At 46.9% G+C, this 20319-nt stretch overlaps 1 protein-coding gene across 2 annotated transcripts in view; it reads right to left on the bottom strand.

Moving 5' to 3' along the window:
• Window positions 1-18445, bottom strand: part of TTC9 (tetratricopeptide repeat domain 9) — a 34997-nt gene extending 16552 nt beyond the window's left edge. The window contains exon 1 of one of the 2 annotated variants that reach the window (XM_032624877.1): window positions 17849-18445. In XM_032624877.1, coding sequence (XP_032480768.1) covers window positions 17849-18248 — 400 coding nt within the window. In that variant the 5' untranslated portion in view covers window positions 18249-18445. The remainder of the gene's footprint in view (window positions 1-17848) is intronic. The other variant, XM_032624876.1, reaches the window with a different exon arrangement.
• Between the last annotated feature and the right edge of the window lie 1874 nt (window positions 18446-20319).

The following is a 20319-nucleotide window of genomic DNA, read 5'->3' as shown; positions in this document are numbered from 1 at the left end:
AAGTCTGTTTTTTTTTTGGCTGAGCTGCACAGCATGTGGGATCTTAGTTCCCCGACCAGGGATCGAACCTGCGCTCCCTGCATTGGAAGCGTGGAGTCTCATCCACCGGACCGCCAGGGAAGTCCCTGTAATCCACATTTTTAAAAAGTCCCCAGTGAGCACCTGCAGGTGGGCCGTCTCACCTGAGCTAGTACTTTACATTCTACCATTTTCGATGTATGTTTCTTCAGGAACATCTATTGGTTAAACCATGAGAGCCCAGGATAACCATGGGAGGCCCCAGGATTACCCACAAGGGCAAACAGGTCCCAGAAAGCCATGCCCTAGAGCCAGGAGATCTGCACACGTAGGCAAACAGCTGTTCTCCGACAGTCAACATGTGATATTTTGGGTTCTTTCCTTCTTGGTGATTAGAGACTTCTGACTGGTGAATAGGAGCCCAGGCCAAGGAAATGAAGAAACAGGGTAGAACGCTGAGATGCTTCATGATGAGCTCAGGAGAATCTAGCCATGCACCACAGGCAGTATTCATCTATCCTCCCGGAACGGTAGTAAGAGTAAGAGCAGGTAACCTTGATCAAGCATGAATTGGCCAGGGAGTGTTCTAAGCATTAACCCATTTAATCTGGACAGCAGCCTATGAGGTAGGTTCTAGTGTTTTGCCCATTTTCTAGATGGGGAAACTAAGGCCCAAGGAAGTTCAGTCACTTGCCAAAGGTCACAAAGCTAATATGCATCAGGGCCGGGATTTGATTCTAAGCCATCTGTCACCTGAGACCGTGATCTTAAGCATTACCCACAGTGCTGTCTTAGAACGTTCAACTGCCTATAATGAATTTTAATTCAGTTCCTTCATTAGACAGCTTTGAGGCTTGAGTTCTGCTTCTTGCCAGGTGCAACTGTGGGACTCTGTTGGTACCAAACTGTGCTCATTTTATTTGTATACTTTATCTGTATACATCTCATTTGGAAGCTTCCCATACAACTCTCCGGGACCCTCTACTCCTCTTATGTCTCTGCATTCAAAGATAAAAACAAACAAACAAAACCAAGTGCAGAGTTTCCACCAAGGCTTCTCTTTTTTAAGTCCTAAAACCACCTGCATCTCCAATTCCATTGAGAGTCGGCTGCGATCCTAATAGGGCTGACATGACACATCTCTGGTTTCTTCCTGAAACAACATCCATCTTAGCTGCTGCTGGCCAGACTAACACCAACAGTATTATTTTTTAATCGAAATTTTTATTGAGATAATATTAGATTCACATACAGTTGTAAGAAATAATACAGAGATCCCTTGCACCCTTTATCCAGTTCCCCCAATGATAACATCTTATAAAACCATAGTATAATATATTGACTACCATATTGACACTGATACAATCTGCAGATCTTATTCAGGTTTTCCAGCTTCACTTGTACTCATTTGTGTGTGTGTGTGTGTGTGTGTGTGTGTTAATTCTATACCATTTATCACGTACGTGGTTTCCTGTGTCTACCCCCAAAGTTAAGTTACAGAACAGTTCCATCACAGGAGGGATCCTGTTGCCCTTTTATAACTACATCCATGTCTCTCCTGTATCCCCACCTCCTTTTTCACCCCTGACAACCACTAATCTGTTCTCCATTACTAAAATTTTGTCATTTCAAAGTGTTACATAAATGGAATCATATAGTATTAAGTTTTTCACTTAGCATAATCTTGAGATAATCCCCTTGAGATGCATCCAAGCTGTTACGAGTATCAATAGTTCATTCCTTTTCATTGCTGAGTAGTATTCTATGGTATGGGCATACCAGAGTTTGTTCGACCCTTCATCTGTTGAAGGACATCTGGGCCATTTCCAGTGTTTGGTTATTATGAATGATGCTGCTATGAAGGGTTGTGGATAGCATTCCGTCTCTCACCACTTAGTACGATGTTACCTTTAGATTTTTTGGTAGCTGCTCAAGATCAGGTAATTTCCCTCTATTTCTAACTTGCTGAGAAGTTACCATCTTTCTAATACCTGTGAATTATAGTACAACCCTCCCTAATGGTAACACTTTCACGGAACATGTAGGGTGGTCTTTTTCTAATGAGGCCAGGTCTACAGGTACAGTCATCAGGTGGCCCTTTTGTTTCCCAATGAATAAAATCATTTTTCACAGCCATAGACTCAGCTCTTGCCCATCATGGAGGCTATCTATGACACATGCCTTCTTTGCTTTCCAGACAAGCATCTGTAGGGCATCTGTAAACCCTCACACAGCAAAACTACATCATACTGGTTTACACATATTGTATGCTCAGTAAGTAGCAACACCAAACATTTATATAGCGTTTCATGACTCACTTGACCTTGACAGGTGCTCTGGGAAAATAGGTCTTATTAGTCCTGCTTCCAAGATCTGAGGCTTAAAGAAGTTAAGTGATTTGCTAAGGCCATTTGAGTTTTAGGGAAAGAGCCAGGACCGTCTAAGCCCAAGCCCACACTGGTTCCCCTCCAGCAGAGCTGGTGGGTAAAGAGACCTGGACTCACTGATCCCTGAAGGTCTTTTCCAAGTCTAAGGCACTGGGAAGCTATGACAACTTCCTGCTGACTCAGGAAGCCAGCGCCCTTCAAGTGGCAGTATCTTCATTCACGTTGTTCTTGCCCTGCCTGGCGCCTAGATAGAGTTCCCCCATCACTGCTGATGCTGTTCCCATGGCCAGGGATCATCTGCCTTTATCTCATGGGCTAAATCTCCTCTGATTCCATTCACATTAATTTCTGACCTTCTGTTTTTCCAATCTAGCACATGCTTACACTGGATTCAAACAAACATTGCGAAGTGTTTCTTTTGTTTTGTTTTAGCAACATTGTTCTTGGAGGTCCCTTTACACCATTCCCAAGCTGCCCTTTGTTTCCCGCCCTTCGAATTCTTCACATGGATGTCCCCAGCATTCAAGGGCTGCTGCATCCCTCTCACCACCACCACACAATCCTGGGTACAGGCTCTTCGTAAACTTATTCGATGAGGATTCATTCATCACGGCCTGTGCCGGGGCTTTGTAAGGAAATGGAGAGCATTCAAAAGATATTGATATCTTCAAGGAGTTTATATTCTTCTTATTCACCCTCTGTTGGCCACTACTTGGCTGTGAAAGTGGCATTTGAAAGAGCTCAAGTGAAAAACCAGTCTAAAACTCTTATAAGCTAAAAGCTTATGTTGACAGTCCTTTAAGGGATATCGAAATCTGCTCAAGAGAGTGGTAATGCCAAAGCCTGAGGTCAGCTCAGCCTTTTGGTGCCTGTCACATGCTCCTGTTCATGAGGGAAGGAGCAGACTTGGGTGCTACAGCGGCATACTTACAAGTTATCCCATCCACGGGGCCCAACTCTTATCGACTTCATTGCGGTACATACAGAGAGAGAAGTGGAGTAGTAGGAAGAAGGTAGGACAGGATTACTGTTTGTCTTCATTAACACCCTTTCTTGGGTTAGAAGTGGGACTTTGGAAGGGCCAGTTGGGCCATCTGGAATATGACAATGAGTATATACCCAGAAACATTCAGAAGAAACCCATTGCCTGATAGTATCTTTACCTTGTTAGCTCTGGCCAAGGACACATGTCATGCCCATTGGCAGGAATTCTGAGCCAGGATGGGGGAAAAATCTCAGAAGCCAAAATGCCATCTTGTTCTCTTTTTAGACTTTAAAAAATACCTCTCCTGTTCTGATCACCTCTCCCTCCATCCTTCTGTGACCCCAGCAACAACTCTCCTGTTCCTATTGCCTCTCCTGCCATCTTTCCGTGCCAACAGGGCAAATACCACGTAACCAGATATGTTTGGGGATAAGTTAGTTAACAGGCACACGTGTAGCAGAAAGAGCACCTTTGTGGCCTCTCTATGGCAGCACTGTGTGTTATCAGCAAAGTATTGGAGATAAAGGTCCATCAGTAGGAGACTGGTTAAATAAATAACAGGGCATTGGTATAATGGAACACGACACGGACATTAAATCACACTGTAGAAAAATAATGACACTGAAAAATGTTTTTAGTGTAAAATATTGGTGGAAAAAGTTGTGAATGTTTGTGCAGTACAACCTGAATCTTGTGAAAAATAAATGTGTGTGTGTGTGTGTGTGTGTATCAGGGTGAAGAATGTGTAATAACAGGCATCAGAGTTCCTCTTAGGGAAGAAATTATCTTTTTTTTAGAATACCCTCATCAACTGTGATTTTATTAAAAAAAAAAGATCACCTCTGCCCATTATGTCTTCAAAGAGAGCAGTGGGGGAACCTGGGAGGAGAGATGCAGGAAAGGCTTCTGAAGGGTTTACTGAGCAGAAAGCACTGGCTGTTCATGGAGCACCAATTTGGAGAGAGGGTCATGGGAGGACTCCAGGCATTATGGCAGAGGCATGCCCGTAAGGCGGGATTAAAAGGAAGCTCCAGGGGACATGGCTGCTAGTGCTTTTATTCCCAGGACACCTGATCAAGCCAGGGGCTTTCTTCATCCGACATGAGGAAGGCAGCTCAGGAAACTGGCACCAGCCTAAGACACAAGAGGAGAGGCAGAGCAGGCGTGAGGCTGCCAGCTTAGCAGCTTCTCCCTCTTGCAGGGGCCTTGCCTTCCTCCACAGCCTCCTTTCCCCAGAGCACCAGTCAACTTTCTTGCTTGTGAAGCTCCCCGGGGAACCCAGCTGATCACAGCATATATCTTCTCTTCCTGGAACATCCTTGCTCTCTGCTCTCAGACTCTGAACTGGTCTAACTTGTGAGAGAATCCGAAGTTCTTTCCCTACTAGTTCAGTTCAAAGAACGGGTCAGAGAATCCTGGGGCAGAGGATGGAAAGTAGCAGAGAACAGACACCGTCTAACTGAGGCTTATTCGCTTGCACAACCTCAGGCCAGAGACATGTCTGCCTAGAACCCAGCAGTTTCTCATTTATTTATTTACTTATTTATTGTTCGCTGTGTTGGGTCTTCGTTGCTGCACACGGGCTTTCTCTACTTGCGGCAAGCGGAGGCTACACTTCATTGCAGTGCGCGGGCTTCTCATGGTGGTAGCTTCTCTTGTTGCAGAGCTCAGGCTCTAGGCATGTGGGCTTCAGTAGTTGTGGCACGCGGGCTCAGTAGTTGCGGCGCACGGGCTTAGTTGCTCCGTGGCATGTGGGATCTTCCTGGACCAGGGCTCGAACCCATGTCCCCTACATTGGCAGGTGGTTTCTTAACCACTGCACCACCAGGGAAGTCCCAACTCAGCAGTTTCTAAGTGTTTTCTGGACCGCCTTACATCCTGAGAAGCTGGAAGCAGGCATAGACCTCAGGACCCAAAGGTCCTTGGTTCTGCTGGAGCTCAGCTGCCCTTCAGAGGAAGCCTGATGGGTTACTTGTTCATCCAGCCCCGTGGGCCCAGGTAGGAAACATCCATACCAAAGACTGTTGGTTCACACCTTGCTTGCCTCCCCTGCACTTAAGAGCTGAAACTTGCTCTTAAGTGGCTACAGTGCAGGGGAGGCGAGCAAGGTGTGACCCCTCTATTGCTCCCTTGCTTCCCATATTCCCCCACAGCCTCCTTTGCTGAGTCCTTTCTCCTCCCCTCTTGCACACATTCCCGCCATAGTTCCTACCGGAGTAGGAGTTAGATTTACACATAGCCATCATCTATTTTTTTTAAATATTTTATTTATTTATTTATTTTTGAAATTTATTTATTTTTGGCTGCGTTGGGTCTTCGCTGCTGCACACGGGCTTTCTCTAGTTGCGCCGAGCGGGGGCTACTCTTCATTGCAGTGTGCAGGCTTCTCATTGTGGTGGCCTCTCTTGTTGCAGAGCATGGGCTCTAGGTGCACGGGCTTCAGTAGTTGTGGCATGTAGGCTCAGTAGCTGTGGCCCACGAGCTTAGTTGCTCCGGCATGTGGGATCTTCCCGGACCAGGGATCGAACCCGTGTCCCCTGCATTGGCAGGCGGATTCCCAACCAGTGCGCCACCAGGGAAGTCCCCGTAGCCGTCATCTATTAAGCATCTGTTACGTGCCAGGCACTGTGCTAGGCATGCGTGCATGCATCCTTCAATTTCAATCACCATCACAATCCTGTTTGGTGCATACTACTACTCCCATGCTATAATGGAAACAGAAGCTTGTCAAGATTAGGACCATCCCAAGGTTAACGGAGGAGTCAATGGGAAGTCAGGAGTCAAACCCAGATCCTCTTACACTAAGTAAAGATCTTTTCCATCAGGCCACCTTGCCCTACAGGTTTTCTGTACTCCCTTTCTTCCCTCCCATCTTCACTGGCACACACAGGAACACAGCCCTTCTCTCTCTCTCTAGGTAACAGGGAGAATTCCACACAAGTTCCAATGACCCAGTGGCACCTACAGCCTGAGGTTCAGGTCCGTTCAAGAAAGGAGCTCAGTTCTGACTCAGCATGAGCCGTTGGCCTAGAATCACATCCCCCAAATCCTCAGATCTGGCCCAGACTCCTCAGGGCTCTCCAGTCTTGAGTCAATGGTGGCAACTCTCTGAGATGCTATAGCTTAGCCAGCAACTGTTCCCTGAAACTCTTGGCCCTGCCACTGCCACTTCATTTCTTAAAAGCTTTTTATTTTTTCCTCCATCAGAACTTCCTGGCCTAATACAGCTACTCTTACCAGATTTTTATGGTGAACGACTGCCTGCTTAGAATCAAAGTCTGAATTTTGGAATAATCTGAGAAGGTCTAGCAGCAGTAGGTAATCTCTGGTGCCATCAATTTAGATTCCAGGGCCCAGGCAATATTTTATAGAGGCTTCCAACCCCTACTCTGGTTTCTCTCTGAGACCCTCTGTCTGACTCTATCGTCCGGGGAGACTGCCATTTACTTTGGTTTACCCTCAGATTTGCAAGGTTACCTTGGAAATCTTAGTTGAGATCTTTACGCTTATTTGTCAGCACATATCAGTAAATGGGAACAAAAGAGAGCTTGTTTCCTGTTTCCTTCCTAAATCTGGTTGCTTCCAGAGAGAGAGGCTAGAAGGTGGGGGAGAGGGGAGCTAGAGGGTCTTCAAACTCCTAGACAGTTCAACACTTCTGAAAGGGGACTTGTAGGGCATCTGACCCAACACCGATTGTTTACATATGAGGAAACTGAGGCTCAGAGTGATGTGACTTTTCCAAAGTCACGGAGCAAGTTGACAGCAGACTCTAGATTAGAACCCTGTTCCCACAACCGCATGCCATGTTTTGAGGAGAACACAGTGCATTTGAGATTTGGGCTGTGAAGAGCCATGGCAAGTATCCAATACCGATCTGATGATTGAGTGAGCTTCCTTCTGGGTGCTGTGTCTGAGCTATCGATGGGCAGGACTTCCTAGACTCAGGGGCCAACAAGCATCTTGGACATGGACCACCCATACGGTCCCTTCCTCCACACCAGCGGCACATCACTAATGCTCAGGACCAGTTTGTATCACAAGCTGTGACCCAAATTTCTTCCCTGCCTCACCAGCAGATTCAAACCGTCACTCACGTGCTACTGAGTCCAAAGGGGCGTCCCCCTACTGTGGGGTACCATGCTGCCAGGATCCAGCCCTATGTGTGCATTGGGGTGGTGGGCACTGCAGAAAGGATAAGTCATATTATGGGAAACTAAGAGAAAGTCTGAGGCTTGGGATAAGTTTGCTTGACATCTTTGGTGTTACAGTCTGACAGGATTAGACAAGGCACAGATAATGTCCAGAACGGCATTAAAAATTATGTGTATGAGGTAGGTTTTCTTCGGGAATATAAAAGAAGAAAGCAAAACTACCCGTAATCTTTCTACACAGATAATCCTGTCATCGTTTTCCGTAAAAAATAAAAGTAATAATGCATATACTTAGAAAAGTCATGCACTATAGAAAGATTTAGAATAAAAAGTTAAAAAAGGACATGGAGGAACCTTAAATGCATATGACTAAGTGAAAGAAGCCAGTCTGAAAAGGCTACACACTGTATAATTCCAACTATAGGACATTCTGGAAAAGGCAAACTATGGAGACAGTAAAAAGATCAGTGGTTGCCAAGGGTGGGGCGTAAGAGATAAAAGAGGCAGAGCACAGAGGATTTTTAGGGCAGTGAAAGCACTCGGTGTGGTACTACAGTGATAGGTGCATGTCATTATACATTTGTCTAAACCCATAGAATGTACAACACAAGAGTGAACCCCGAAGTAAACTGTGGACTTTTGGTGATCATGACGTGTCAGTATAGATTCACCTACTGTAACAAATGTACCACTCTGGTGGGGAGTGCTGATAACGGGGGAGGTTAGGCATGTATGTGTGCAGGGAGCATATGAGAAATCTCTGTCCCTTCCCCTCAATTTTGCTGTAAACCTTAAACTGCTCTAAAAACAATCAAGTCTTAATCTTTTTAAAAAAAAAAAAAAGGAAGTGAAAGTCTCTCCCCAATTTCTCTGGCCAGTCCCTATTCAAGTGACATGAACAGCTTCACTTGCATAATTTCAGATAATCTTCTTGAAAGCAAGTATTGTACTAGAGTGTATGTTGATGCTAGTTTGTATCTTTTTTCTTTCTTCAAACACAAAGCAAATAAACACTGTTTTGCATTCTGCCTTTTCACGTAATAACAGATTTTGGAGACCGGTCTCTCTCAGTCCACACGGAACTCTCCCATTCTGGGTAATGGCCACCCAGTTCAGAAAGAATGGAGAATTATTCTTTCCAGAGCTGGAAAGGACCTTTGAGATCCTGGACTCCAACCCTCGGTTTTTAGACATCAGAAAACTACGGCCCAAGAGGTAAAATTCCTTGACCCAAGGCGGCTGGTGAGTTAGAGACAGAACTTACTGCCCACGTCACTCTTTACCAAGTCACGCTTCCGCTGTGTCTTTGATGGGGGACGTTCAAAGAACGGCCCTCGCATTCTGCTCATCAGAAACGCTTTTGTTTTACTGTATTAGCAAGTGCTTTTTTTGGTGGAGTACGTGCATTTGGGGAGCAGTTTTTTTGTGTGCGTTTGAAACAAAAAGGGAGAGTCAGCATCAATAGATATTTAATGCAGAAACCACGCATCAAGAGAGTTTTCCTAGTAGGTACTACTCAAGTATCTTTTGTCTTAAAACTGTTAGAATTAAAGGTGGAAATTTCCTTCATTGGGCAGTTCCCACTTTTTTTTTTTTTTTAATGTATTTATTTTTGGCTGCATTGGGTCTTTATTGCTGTGTGCGGGCTTTCTCTAGTTGTGGCGAGGGGGGGCTACTCTTCGTTGCGGTGCGCGGGCTTCTCATTGCGGTGGCTTCTCTTATTGCAGAGCATGGACTCTAGGCACACAGGTTTCAGTAGTTGTGGCACGCGGGCTCAGTAGTTGTGGCACACGGGCTCTAGAGCGCAGGGTCAGTAGTTGTGGCGCACGGGCTTAGCTGCTCTGCGGCATGTGGGATCTTCCCGGACCAGGGCTCGAACCCGTGTCCCCTGCACTGGCAGGCGGATTCTTAACCACTGCGCCACCAGGGAAGCCCCAGTTCCCGCTTCTTATTTCTATTCTTTTTTTTTGTTCTCCTAAATATCCCTGCCCACTTAAAAGGATAATTTACACTTTTAATACTTTGTAGGTTATAAAGTACATTCATACGTTATCTTCTTGCTTTTCACCCTTATCTTGCGAGTCAGGCTGGCATGATTATACCCATTTAATATGTGAGGAAACTCAAGACCAGATTAAGCTCACATATGTAGCGAATGTGCCACCAGCTGTCACACGAGTCTCCCTTAGTTCCCGTCCCACTAGACACAGGGCCAACTGGTCTATTTACTGCTGGGTTTGGGGGAGGGGTTGTTTTTGTTTCTTGGGAGATGAGGTGTCAGCTCACAACGTTAGAACTTATCAGCCAGTCATAAAAACAGAAACTAAAAAATAAATACTACTTTACAGGATGTTAGGAGAGAAAATGTTCCATGCCACACAGAATAATACTGTGTCCAATCTCGCTTAGCACTTAAACCAGAACATATTTTTAAATGTTGGTATCATCGCTCTCATGACATTAAAACTGACCAGGTCTGGAGTAATGCGTCTGCACAAGTCCAGATGTTATTCTTCTAATGGGTCATTTCCCGTCATTGTATCCACAAACTGGTTACTGAAAAGTAATGGCTGAAATGAATTCCTACTCTTACCACATCCACTTAAATTTCTCAAGACCTCTTAACTGGAATTCACACACTCTGGAGCAAAGGGGATAAAAACTAGGGGAGGTATGGGTGGGGCTTCTGTAAGCCTCCAGGCTCATTAGAAATTATGACTCATCAGATTCTCATTCCTCTCAGGTCACCTTCCTAGTGACAGAGAACCTGGTTACAGAGAGCAGGACAGTTTCCCCGTAACCACCCAGGATGGTCCTGGAATGGGAATCCTGATCACACAAGGCACAATCACGGTAAAAGGAATAACTTACAGAAGACAAGACTGGAGGACGGGCAAGCGAGTTGCCCTAAAAATGTCAAGGCTTTTCCTTGTTACAGTGATGAGATGTATTTTTTGTTGCTTCAAAAGATAGATAGAATATGGATGGATTGATAGAAATTTCAAGGAGGCAAATTTTAGTACCTAAGTATTCCACATACTACTGTGTGACCACGGGCAAGGGACTTAACTGCTGCAGCTTGAGTTTTCTTTCTCACAAAGGTATATAGGTATATATGTAAGTTCATGAAAGGCAGTGACCTTGTTCTTCATGTTTACTCCTGTGTTCCCAGCCCTCAAGGCCCAGCGTCTAGCACCTATTAGTTGCCCAATGAATATTAATGAAATGAATTAGTTGCTCAATGAATATTAATGAAATGATTGAATTTCTTGGATCCTTAATATGAGACAAATGCTGGGATAAGCATTTTCACTCCTTTCAAACACATTTATGGAACATCTACTGGGTGCCAGAAGCTGGGCTCATCACGGTAGTCTTTACTACCATTATTGTTACTGCTATTATTATAGTTGTTGTTTTGTGGTGGTGGTTATTAAATAAGTCACTATAGGTAGTGGTGAGTATCCCTGTTTTTGGAAATGCCTAAGCTCACGCTGATAACAAGGTGGTAATGTTGACAAGGAAATTCACACACCTCTGTAAGGTATGGAGTCATAACCAAATCTGAAATCGTAATTCTGGTTTTCCATAACTCTCGAGCTAGCTAGTTAGCACTTCCTAAGCACTTTTGTTCTTTTCCCACAGACACACTGTGGCAGGGAAACTTTGCTCCACAAGCTTCCTCTCTGTAAACGCTGTCTGTAATTTCAGTGCTGTTTTAAACTCCTTTTGGCTGAAAGAGAAGAGAAGGTCCACTTGGATATATTTCAACCCAGGATTCTTTTAGTTCAAGTCAGCTCTCCTTGGCACTACACATTCCCCTTGCTTTTTTTTTCTTTTTCTTTAATTGAAGTATAGTTGATTTACAAATGTTGTGTCAGTTTCAGGTGTACAACAAAGTGATTCAATTTTATATATATTATATATATATATATATAATATATAATCTCATACTTTTTCAGATTCTTTGCCCTTATAGGTTATTACAAAATATTGAGTATAGCTCCTACATCCTGCTTCTTTTTAAAAAATCTTTGGGAACTGTTGGTTTTGAGTCCTACCAGACATGGCATCATTTCCTTGCTGATATGAAAATGTGTATGCATGTTTAAAAGGAAGATAATGAGCTTTACACTGCTTATGATCATTTCAAGGCCATATGAACGCCATGAGGAAGACTAAACTCTTTTAATCTTCTGTCATATTATCTTTGGCTTTTTTTTTAAGTTTGTTTTTGCTGCACCACGTGGCTTGCAGTATCTTATTCCCCTGACCAGGGATCGAACCCAGGGCCCCGGCAGTGACAGCACCGAGCCCAGTCCTGGACTGCCAGGGAATTCCCCTATCTTTGGCTTTTTTTTTTTTTTTTTTTTTTTTTTTTTTTGCGGTACGCGGGCCTCTCACTGTTGCGGCCTCTCCCGTTGCGGAGCACAGGCTCCGGACGCGCAGGCTCAGTGGCCATGGCTCACAGGCCCAGCCGCTCTGCGGCATGTGGGATCCTCCCAGACCGGGGCACGAACCCGTGTCCCCTGCATCGGCAGGCGGACGCCCAACCACTGCGCCACCAGGGAAGCCCCTATCTTTGGCTTTTTAAATGTCTGGTACCACTATCCGTGCTAGAGCTGTGCTTGCTGCTATGTAATTAGGAATGGACCACACTAATCGCGTTGGTGATAATGGCAAACTCTGGTCCCAGCATGGACATCTGATTTCCCAAAGCCAAATATCTGGGAATTGGGAAATTGCTGGTTGGCTGCTTGGTTGAAACATTTGGCTTTCATCCTAGCTCTCTGGAGGAGGCACAACCTGGTGAAGAAAGAGAAGAGCTGGCAGGAGAGGATGTCCCATCTGAAGGTCACTCCCAACCTGTGAAGCTCTGTGAAGCTTTGGGCTGCTCCACACCTTGGCCCTCCTGTCCATCCTGCAGCCAAGTCCCCTTGCCTTGGATGGGGCACTCCCATGCCTTTTGGCTGTAGGGACTCTTACTTCAATATATCTTAGACAGTTTCTGGCTACGAGCCACCCAACTCATTACTTTTGCAGGTAAACTAAGGAACTTCAGAATCCACTTTAGAAACTCAGCCCAAAGTCTACATTCAGAATTTTCTCTCCTTGAAAGCATTCTACAAGTTTCAATTCTCACATCCTTTCTTGGAAGATGATCTTTGAAGCCACATTTACAGGCTTAAGATTTATTGGCCAAGGGGCTGCCTGAGGAACAGCCTCAGGTTAACAATGGCTTGGCCAGTCAAACTCTCCCATCCAGATGGCAGTATCTTGGCTGAGCATCTTAGCATGAAGCCCCTCTTCTTTCCCCTCCTTTGCCAGCTCTTATCCCAACAATTCATCTTCTGGCTACCAGGTTACTGCTTGTCTCTAGCTCTTGACCTCTTTTTTTTTTTGCTCACTGAGTTCTTGCATTTGTAATTTATCCATCTTCCTGCTTGGTTCTCTGGTTCCCACACCAATTTCTGTGGGGTACCTTTTGTCTTAGAATCTGCCTCAGGGTCTATATCTAATTCTGTCCACCTTAGATGTATACGCTCAGTCATCTTCTGGTGTCCCATTGCAGGGGCGGCTTTAAGGGTGCCGTCACATAAGACCCATGCTCAGAAGGGCCTTGTATTTGGTTTAATGCTCTGCTGTTGACTTCTTGAAATTCTACTTATTTTATCTTTGAAACTGTGTTTTGTAAGTGAAGCCTGATTGGATAATGGAGCACGAAGTTGAGCAGAAGACAGAGGTACAACTATTCTTTGCAGGCCCATGTAGTATATAGCATTCACGATGCCCCATGAGCACAGAATTCCAGTGGATCCACAATGCAGGGGAGTTCAACAACAAACAAGAGGGTTAGGTCAATAACTAAGTAAGCACACACGTTGACAGCCCGAAGAGGCCAGGCTTTCCATTCAACCCAGAAATTGCTTCAAATGCAGAAAGAGAGCAATGGTGTTCTAAGAAACAAAAATAACCTAAAACCCCATCACATCCTTTCTTGCTTAAGTGCCCTGTACTAGCCAACCACTTATGCTGAAAATGATGACAGAGGAGGAAAGACTAGGGTAGGAGTATGGAATAGCTCCTTTTCCTTTCCTTATTCATCAGAAAGCCAAGACTGGTAGAAAGGGCACCTATAAAGTATGCATATAAAAAGTGAAATAAAAGCAGTTGAGTTCATTTTGTCAGCATTTCCATGGTTCCAGTAAGAATAAACTACAGGGCTTCCCTGGTGGAGCAGTGGCTGAGAGTCCGCCTGCCGATGCAGGGGACGCGGGTTCGTGCCCCGGTCCGGGAAGATCCCACATGCCGCGGAGCAGCTGGGCCTATGAGCCATGGCCGCTGAGCCTGCGCGTCCAGAGCCTGTGCTCCGCAACGGGAGAGGCCACAACAGTGAGAGGCCCGCGTACCACAAAAAAAAAAAAAAAAAAAAAGAATAAACTACATATGCATGTACAAGCTACGAAACGTGAATTGTGTAACTTACATGATTTCATATACCAGTTAAGTGTTTTTATATTTCCACTTAAAACTGGCATTGCACACTATAAAGATGAATAGTAAATTCATGCCAATAATTTAAAATTGTAATTTTCTTGAAATGACATTAAATAGCAGATAAAAACACCAATCCAGTTGAGAGAGAAACCATGACAGAAAGGGGAAAAACTTTATCTTTTAAAACTTTTAATGACACCTTTTTCCTGCTTTTTTGAACAAGGAGCCCCACATTTTCATTTTGCACTGGGCCTCACAAATTATGTAGCTGGCCCGGTCCCATGGCTTCAAGACACGTCCACAAGCACTGATAAAGCTGGCTCCCATCCAGGCCTTTTTCTTGCGTGACTTCTTTAGGCCTTGTCACTCCCCTGTCCTGGGACTTTCAGTTGGCATCAATGGATATTATCTGCCCCTTTGGTAAAGAAACAAAACAAAAAAACCCCCCGCCCAAACATAGCTCTAAATGGATGAGAAAATGGAGGTAAAATGATGTGGTAGGGACTTATACAAAGTCACGAGGTATGCCAGGAATAGGGACATAAGCTGACTCTCATCTAGCCTTCAGATCCAATGCCATGGCCTGTCAGCACCCATCTCCACTGTGGGCATTTGAGTCCTGAACATCATCTGAAAATACCAACAGAGTCATGCATTGCAACTTTTTGATCAAACCCAGCTGGGGCCATTACAGCCCCACAGGAACAGCTGTAAAGCAAAAGGTTCTGTCCTTCAAGAGGTTTTGCACAGAACATTCCAAGGCCCCAGGGGAGTCCTGTGTCTTGTTCAAGGTCAGTGGGAGTTGATCGACAGGCCAGTACATGCTTCTTTTGCAGCCTTGCTAAGAATCACATGTCTACATCTTCCCAGGCAGAATATCTTTTCTAATCATTGTATCAAAGTCATTAGAAATTCTGAAGGAAGAAGATGCTTCTCATTTCCTTCCTTGAATTTCTTAGAGAATAAGACATGCAAAATCAAATCTGGGGGTCTTGCACCCCTGGCCAGATCCCTACTAATCAGAAAGAACTCCGAGGCAGAACAGACCACAACCACAGGCACTTTGCACGTTGCCTGCACACCCTTCAAGTGGTCCCCTCAAGTCATCCAAATGGATTTTTAGGTTAACATCTCTTAACAGGTTCTAACTGCCCCCTTGCTGTTCTCTTGGAGTCTTCCATTAAGAGTGCAAGGGTCCACTGAACCTAGGTTTCCTCCCGAAGCCTCATAATAGTCTTTTGTTTGTTGCGGAGATGCCCTTAGCAACACAGCCTAATCCTCCAGGTGTTTCTGGGCTAGTTCACGTTGCTTCTAAACCCCAAACCTCTCCCTCTATGCACAGCTGTGTGGAAGGTCAGGTCCTTGAGAGAACCAGCATCTTCAGACTGCTCTCTCCTGAGGCCCACTGGGTTGCCCAGCCACCACTGCGGCCCCAGTGGAAGGGCCAGTTGCCTTTTTGCTGGAACAAACTCGCAGGTGCTGTCTCCTCCCTTTAATCAGGCACGGGGGTGGAGTGGGGGGGTTAGGTTGTCTTATGGGCCACGCTGCACTGTTCTGGTTCTAACAGCAAGAACAGTGATCATCTTTCTTTCTCTTTCCATCAAATGCTCATTGTAAACACCCATTTACAAAATTTAGGTTGCCATTTAAAATAATCTTCACAAAAATATTTTAGTGAAATGTAAAAATGCTCTGACACAATGATGGCAAGTGGGAATAAAAACAGGATACGGGAGGTCCTTAGCTTTGTAAATAGTTTACGTTTAGGTATAGGAAAAAATACAGGAAGGAAATATATCACAACGGATTTCGTTAGGTTGGTGGGATTAAAGGTAATTTTGTATTTTCTAAACGAAAATACATTTTATAGGTAAGCATTACTTTTGTAATCCACAAGTTATTAATATTAATAAGTGGTGAGCACCGGAGAAGGCAGCAGAGGGGGAAATCTGCCATTGCTACTTTCCATTCTCTCGCCACTAAAGTTTTCCAAAGTGTGTGTGTGGGGGGGTGGGTATGGAAGTGGAGGAACCGTCCAGACCTTAGCCCTGCCCTGAGTGGGCTGGCCTGACCAAGGACACAGCTTAGGTTTCACCTTGGAAATGTAACCACTTCTGGGGTAGAAAGTAGGCAGTGCTAGCCATCGGCCGGCAGCCAAAGCATGGGGTGAGGGGCAACCCTAGAATGCCCATGGAAAACGCTAAATGTAAGACTCTATTACCACTCTGAAATCACTGCATTAGTGATCCAGAGTGCCCCCTCCTTCCCCCATGGCCACTCTGCCCTTTATATTCATCAGGCAGTAATGAATATGCCAGAGACTTACGGGAAATAAAGGGAGTCATGGTGTACCTCGCGATGGATTGAAATAGTCCATCTATGCTGTATTCCTACTACTTTACCTGCTGCCGTTATTACTAGTACTGCTATCAGCACCACCATTTCCACAATTGCTGCTACTACTATTATCATTAATCCTTTAAGTTTGTAAACTACTTAACAATCTACAAAGTGCCTGGGCTTTGCCTGACTAGAGATGACACTGGACATGGCGTTATGGGAAGGCAGAGGTAGGCTGGCGCCAGAGATCTCAAAGGGAACAGAGCTGACTGGCACTTAGGAACAGAGCAGAATTGTCCATACATTTGTTTTCATCCCCAACTGTCTGGGCCCCAGACAAATCCACCGTCCCCAACCACACCCATTCTCCCAAGTTGACTCTGATACAACTGTCCAGAGCTAGTTTAGGCAACTTCAAGGATTAAGGATTAGGAGTGATGGCCTTTATCTGGCCAGAGGAGCTGGATCATGCCCAGATCCCACCAAATGGGGTGGGAGAAGAGGAGAGAGAGTGTTTTTCAAATATAAGGCCATTGCCTCTGCCAACAGCTTCCACTTTCTCACATGAAGGCCCTGGAGTGACCCCGACTCCTCCTGTTTTAGAGACTTTAAATTTTTCTGTGCCAAAGTTAGTTTTTAAAACACCCGACTTTGACCTTAATCCCCAAAGTGTACTCGGGAATGTACACCTCACCTTCTTATCCCAATAAAAGGGCTCCGTTTTCCTCAAGCCTCGCAGCTAGCTGGTGTGAGAACCAGTGCTACACGGACTGAGGCAGGGAGAAGAGCTAGAATGCAGCACAGCTCAAGCCCAACCTTGGACTAGCTTTCCGTTGAGATCGCTCTCTTCACCTGGCAACCCGGGCCCCAGCAGAGCTCAGAGAGAAGAAAGTGCATTTTGGAATCCATTTTGCTTGAGATGCTGAAGGCATCGTAGCAAACTGCCCTTTGCTACTGGGGCCAAAGGAACTTGGGGAAGGACTTGACTCAGAGGGATGCGGTCAGCTGCGGGGAAGGTGAGGGCGAGCTCTGGTGCTAACGTTCCCTGAGGCAAGCAGCCACTGGGCATGCCGTGGGTGCGGGTGGCCCACCCTGGGTGCTGCTGCCCGCATTTGGACCCAGGGCCACTGATGAGCCGTAGTAGCGGTAGCAGTCGCCGCCAGGCCGGCTGGGTCCCCATCTCTCTGTCCGGTTATTTATAGGCGAGATTTACGAGGATGCGGGGGAGGAATGCGAGATGACAACGAGTTTTGGCAGGTATAATCCTAAAAGTCACACTTTTCCCAAAGCGCCCCCCTCTCAGGTTTTCCTTCCCAGAGCGGCACGGTCCCAGCGGGGGCGTGTGCGTCGCGGCGCGCCGCGGCGGTCGGCTGTGACCCGGAGGCCCGGGGCTGGGGAATGGGGACCGGCGCCTGGCGGGAGATCGGGAGGGCAGGGAGAGGAGGGGTCAGGGGCGCGGCGCGGCTCACCTGCCAGGCTGTTGTAGCAGTCGATCTCGATGGCTTCCACCGTCTTGCTCTGCTCCTCCGAGAGGCTCCCGGGGTTGGGGGCCCCGGCCGGGGAGGCCGCGCGCGAGTCCCGCTCCCGTTCCCCGGAGGCCGGCAGCAGCCCCTTCAGCTCCAGCAACGCCCTGTGGTATTTGCCGATGGCTTCGCGGAATTTCTTATCCTTGTAGCACTGCGCCCCTTGGCTCTTGAACTCGTGCGCTCGCCGGATGAACTCGGCTGGCTCCGCAGCCGCGCCACCCTGGCCCCGCGCCGGGGTCCCTCCGCCGCCTCCCGGGACGCACAGTGGCGGCTGCGGCCGTTGAGCCTCGCCGGCTGCCGGCGGGCTCGGGTTCCCCTTGGCCGCCGAGCCCTTCCTCTCCATTCGGCCGCCACCCGGCGCCCAGCGCGCGCCGCGATCCGCCCGCCGCCGCGCCCTCCCGGGTTTAAAAGCGCCGGGCGCCTGCCCCACGCCTGGCAAGCTTGGCCGCGGCCGTGACACCCCGCGGCGGTCTGTCGTCCCGCACTCCCATTCTCCTCGCCAGCTGCGGGAGGCTGCTCTCTCCTCCTCCTCCTCCTCGGATTGCCTTCCCCTCCTTCCCTCCTCCCTCTCTCCCTCCCTCCCCTCCTCCCGCGCCGCCCGCCCTCCTCCTCGCCCTCCTCCCCTCCCTCAACCTGCGGGCGGTGGCGACCTGGCCCTCGCGCGCTCCGGAGCTAGCGGTGAGGGGGACCGAGGGCCTGCTGGGGTTGGCGGTGATTGTCGCTGACCCGGAAGAAGCTTGGCTCTCCTGAAGGAGGGGAGGATTAATGACAAAGACTGGCCCTTTCTTTCCCATTCAATCCAGCCCTCGGAGACGCGCCTAGTCTGAAAGAGACACACGGGGGAGGGGGTCTGTGTGTGTGTGCGCGCGCGCACGTGTGTTCCTTGCAGTGAGGCGTTAATATTTTTAAGGTGGCAGGGCCTCTTTTTTTGTGGATGCAGGTTGTCGCTGAGGTGTGTCTCCGTGTGTGGCTGCCCAGGCGCCCAGAACACAGTGGGCACTTCAGCGTGTAGGGCGCTGGATTCCAGGAGCCGCCGTGTGCCGAAGCCTGGGTGTGCAGGCAGTTGTGCAGAGTGAATCAGACATCAGAGATGGAAAACACCTGTTACTGTTGGTCATCAAGGCTGGGCGTGCATTCGAATTTCCATTTACAGGACAGTTCTGCCCTGCTTCGGGAGGTTCCATCCCTTCGTTCATTCATTCTTTCAGTCTGCCCTGAGCGGCGGCTGTCTACTGCGGATTTGCTGAGGTCAGGGGGCAGACAAAGATAGTCAAGGAAGGGATGCCCTGCTCACCATTAACTAACTCCCAGTCTACTGGGGGAGATACACCACCCACCGGCAGAGTCACTCTGCCAGGCAGAGATTGGCAAGTGTCATCAGGGAGGAACAGAAAGTCCCGTGGAGCCCCAAGGAAGGGAAGCTTTGTACCGGAAATGGCCTTCGAAGGCCTTGACAGATGGGTAAGATCTGGGCATGAGGAGATAGAAGGAAATGACATCCCAACCAGAGTGAGGAAACAGCAGAGGGCATGATGTTCGGAATCTTGGGTGTGTTTAGGGCATTAGTGGTGTGATTTTTATGGCTTAAACAAAAGTAACTGGAAATGATTGGGTTAGATTATGGAGGCATTTGGATGAAGGGTTTGCATTTGATTTTGTAAACAGTGGAGAAGGCTGGCCTCTTTTTTAGTGCTCCCCCCTCCTTTATGATGCTGAGAAAAAAGTGTATGTATATATATTCTACAGCAGTGGTTTTTGAAGCACGGTTTCCAGACCTGCAGCATCAGGATCACCTGCACAACAGAAATGCAGTTTCTAGGGTCCCACTCCAGACCTACGAAAATCAGAAAGTCTAGGCGTGGGATCCACCCACCCCCACTTGGTTCAGATGCACACTCACGTTTGAGGACCCCTGCTCCAAAACCTTGCTACTCAAAGTGGACACCTTGGGCCTGTAGCACCAGCATCACCCGGGAACCTGTTAAAGGTGGAGAATCTGCAAAACCCCAGACCTACTGACCCAGAATCTGCATTTTAACAAGATTACCAGGTGATTCGTATGCCTGTGAAGAGTGTGAAAAACACTGCTCTGGAGGATTTGCAAAGTACAGAAACGTATAAAGAAACCCCCAACCCTACACGGTCACCCAGATATCTTCTTTGTTAATATTTTGATGTAATTCCTACTGGTTGTTTTCTATACATCTGTATCTGGACAAAGTGCTCTTTCAATGAACATGAGTGGTATGGGACGATATATACAGTTTCCTGCTCTTTTTACTTTACATTAAATGTGATTAAATAGTCTTTTAAAGCCTTATTTTTAATGACTTCATAATATTCCCTTTGTGTCTACAGGATAGTGTACTTAATAATCATTTTTCTGTGGTCAGATAGATTGATTCCAATTGTTT

The sequence above is a fragment of the Phocoena sinus genome, chromosome 2 (assembly GCF_008692025.1).
Source record: "Phocoena sinus isolate mPhoSin1 chromosome 2, mPhoSin1.pri, whole genome shotgun sequence".
Lineage (NCBI taxonomy): Eukaryota > Metazoa > Chordata > Mammalia > Artiodactyla > Phocoenidae > Phocoena > Phocoena sinus.
Note: the sequence above shows the minus strand (reverse complement) of the source record. Positions and strands in the feature narration are given on the sequence as shown.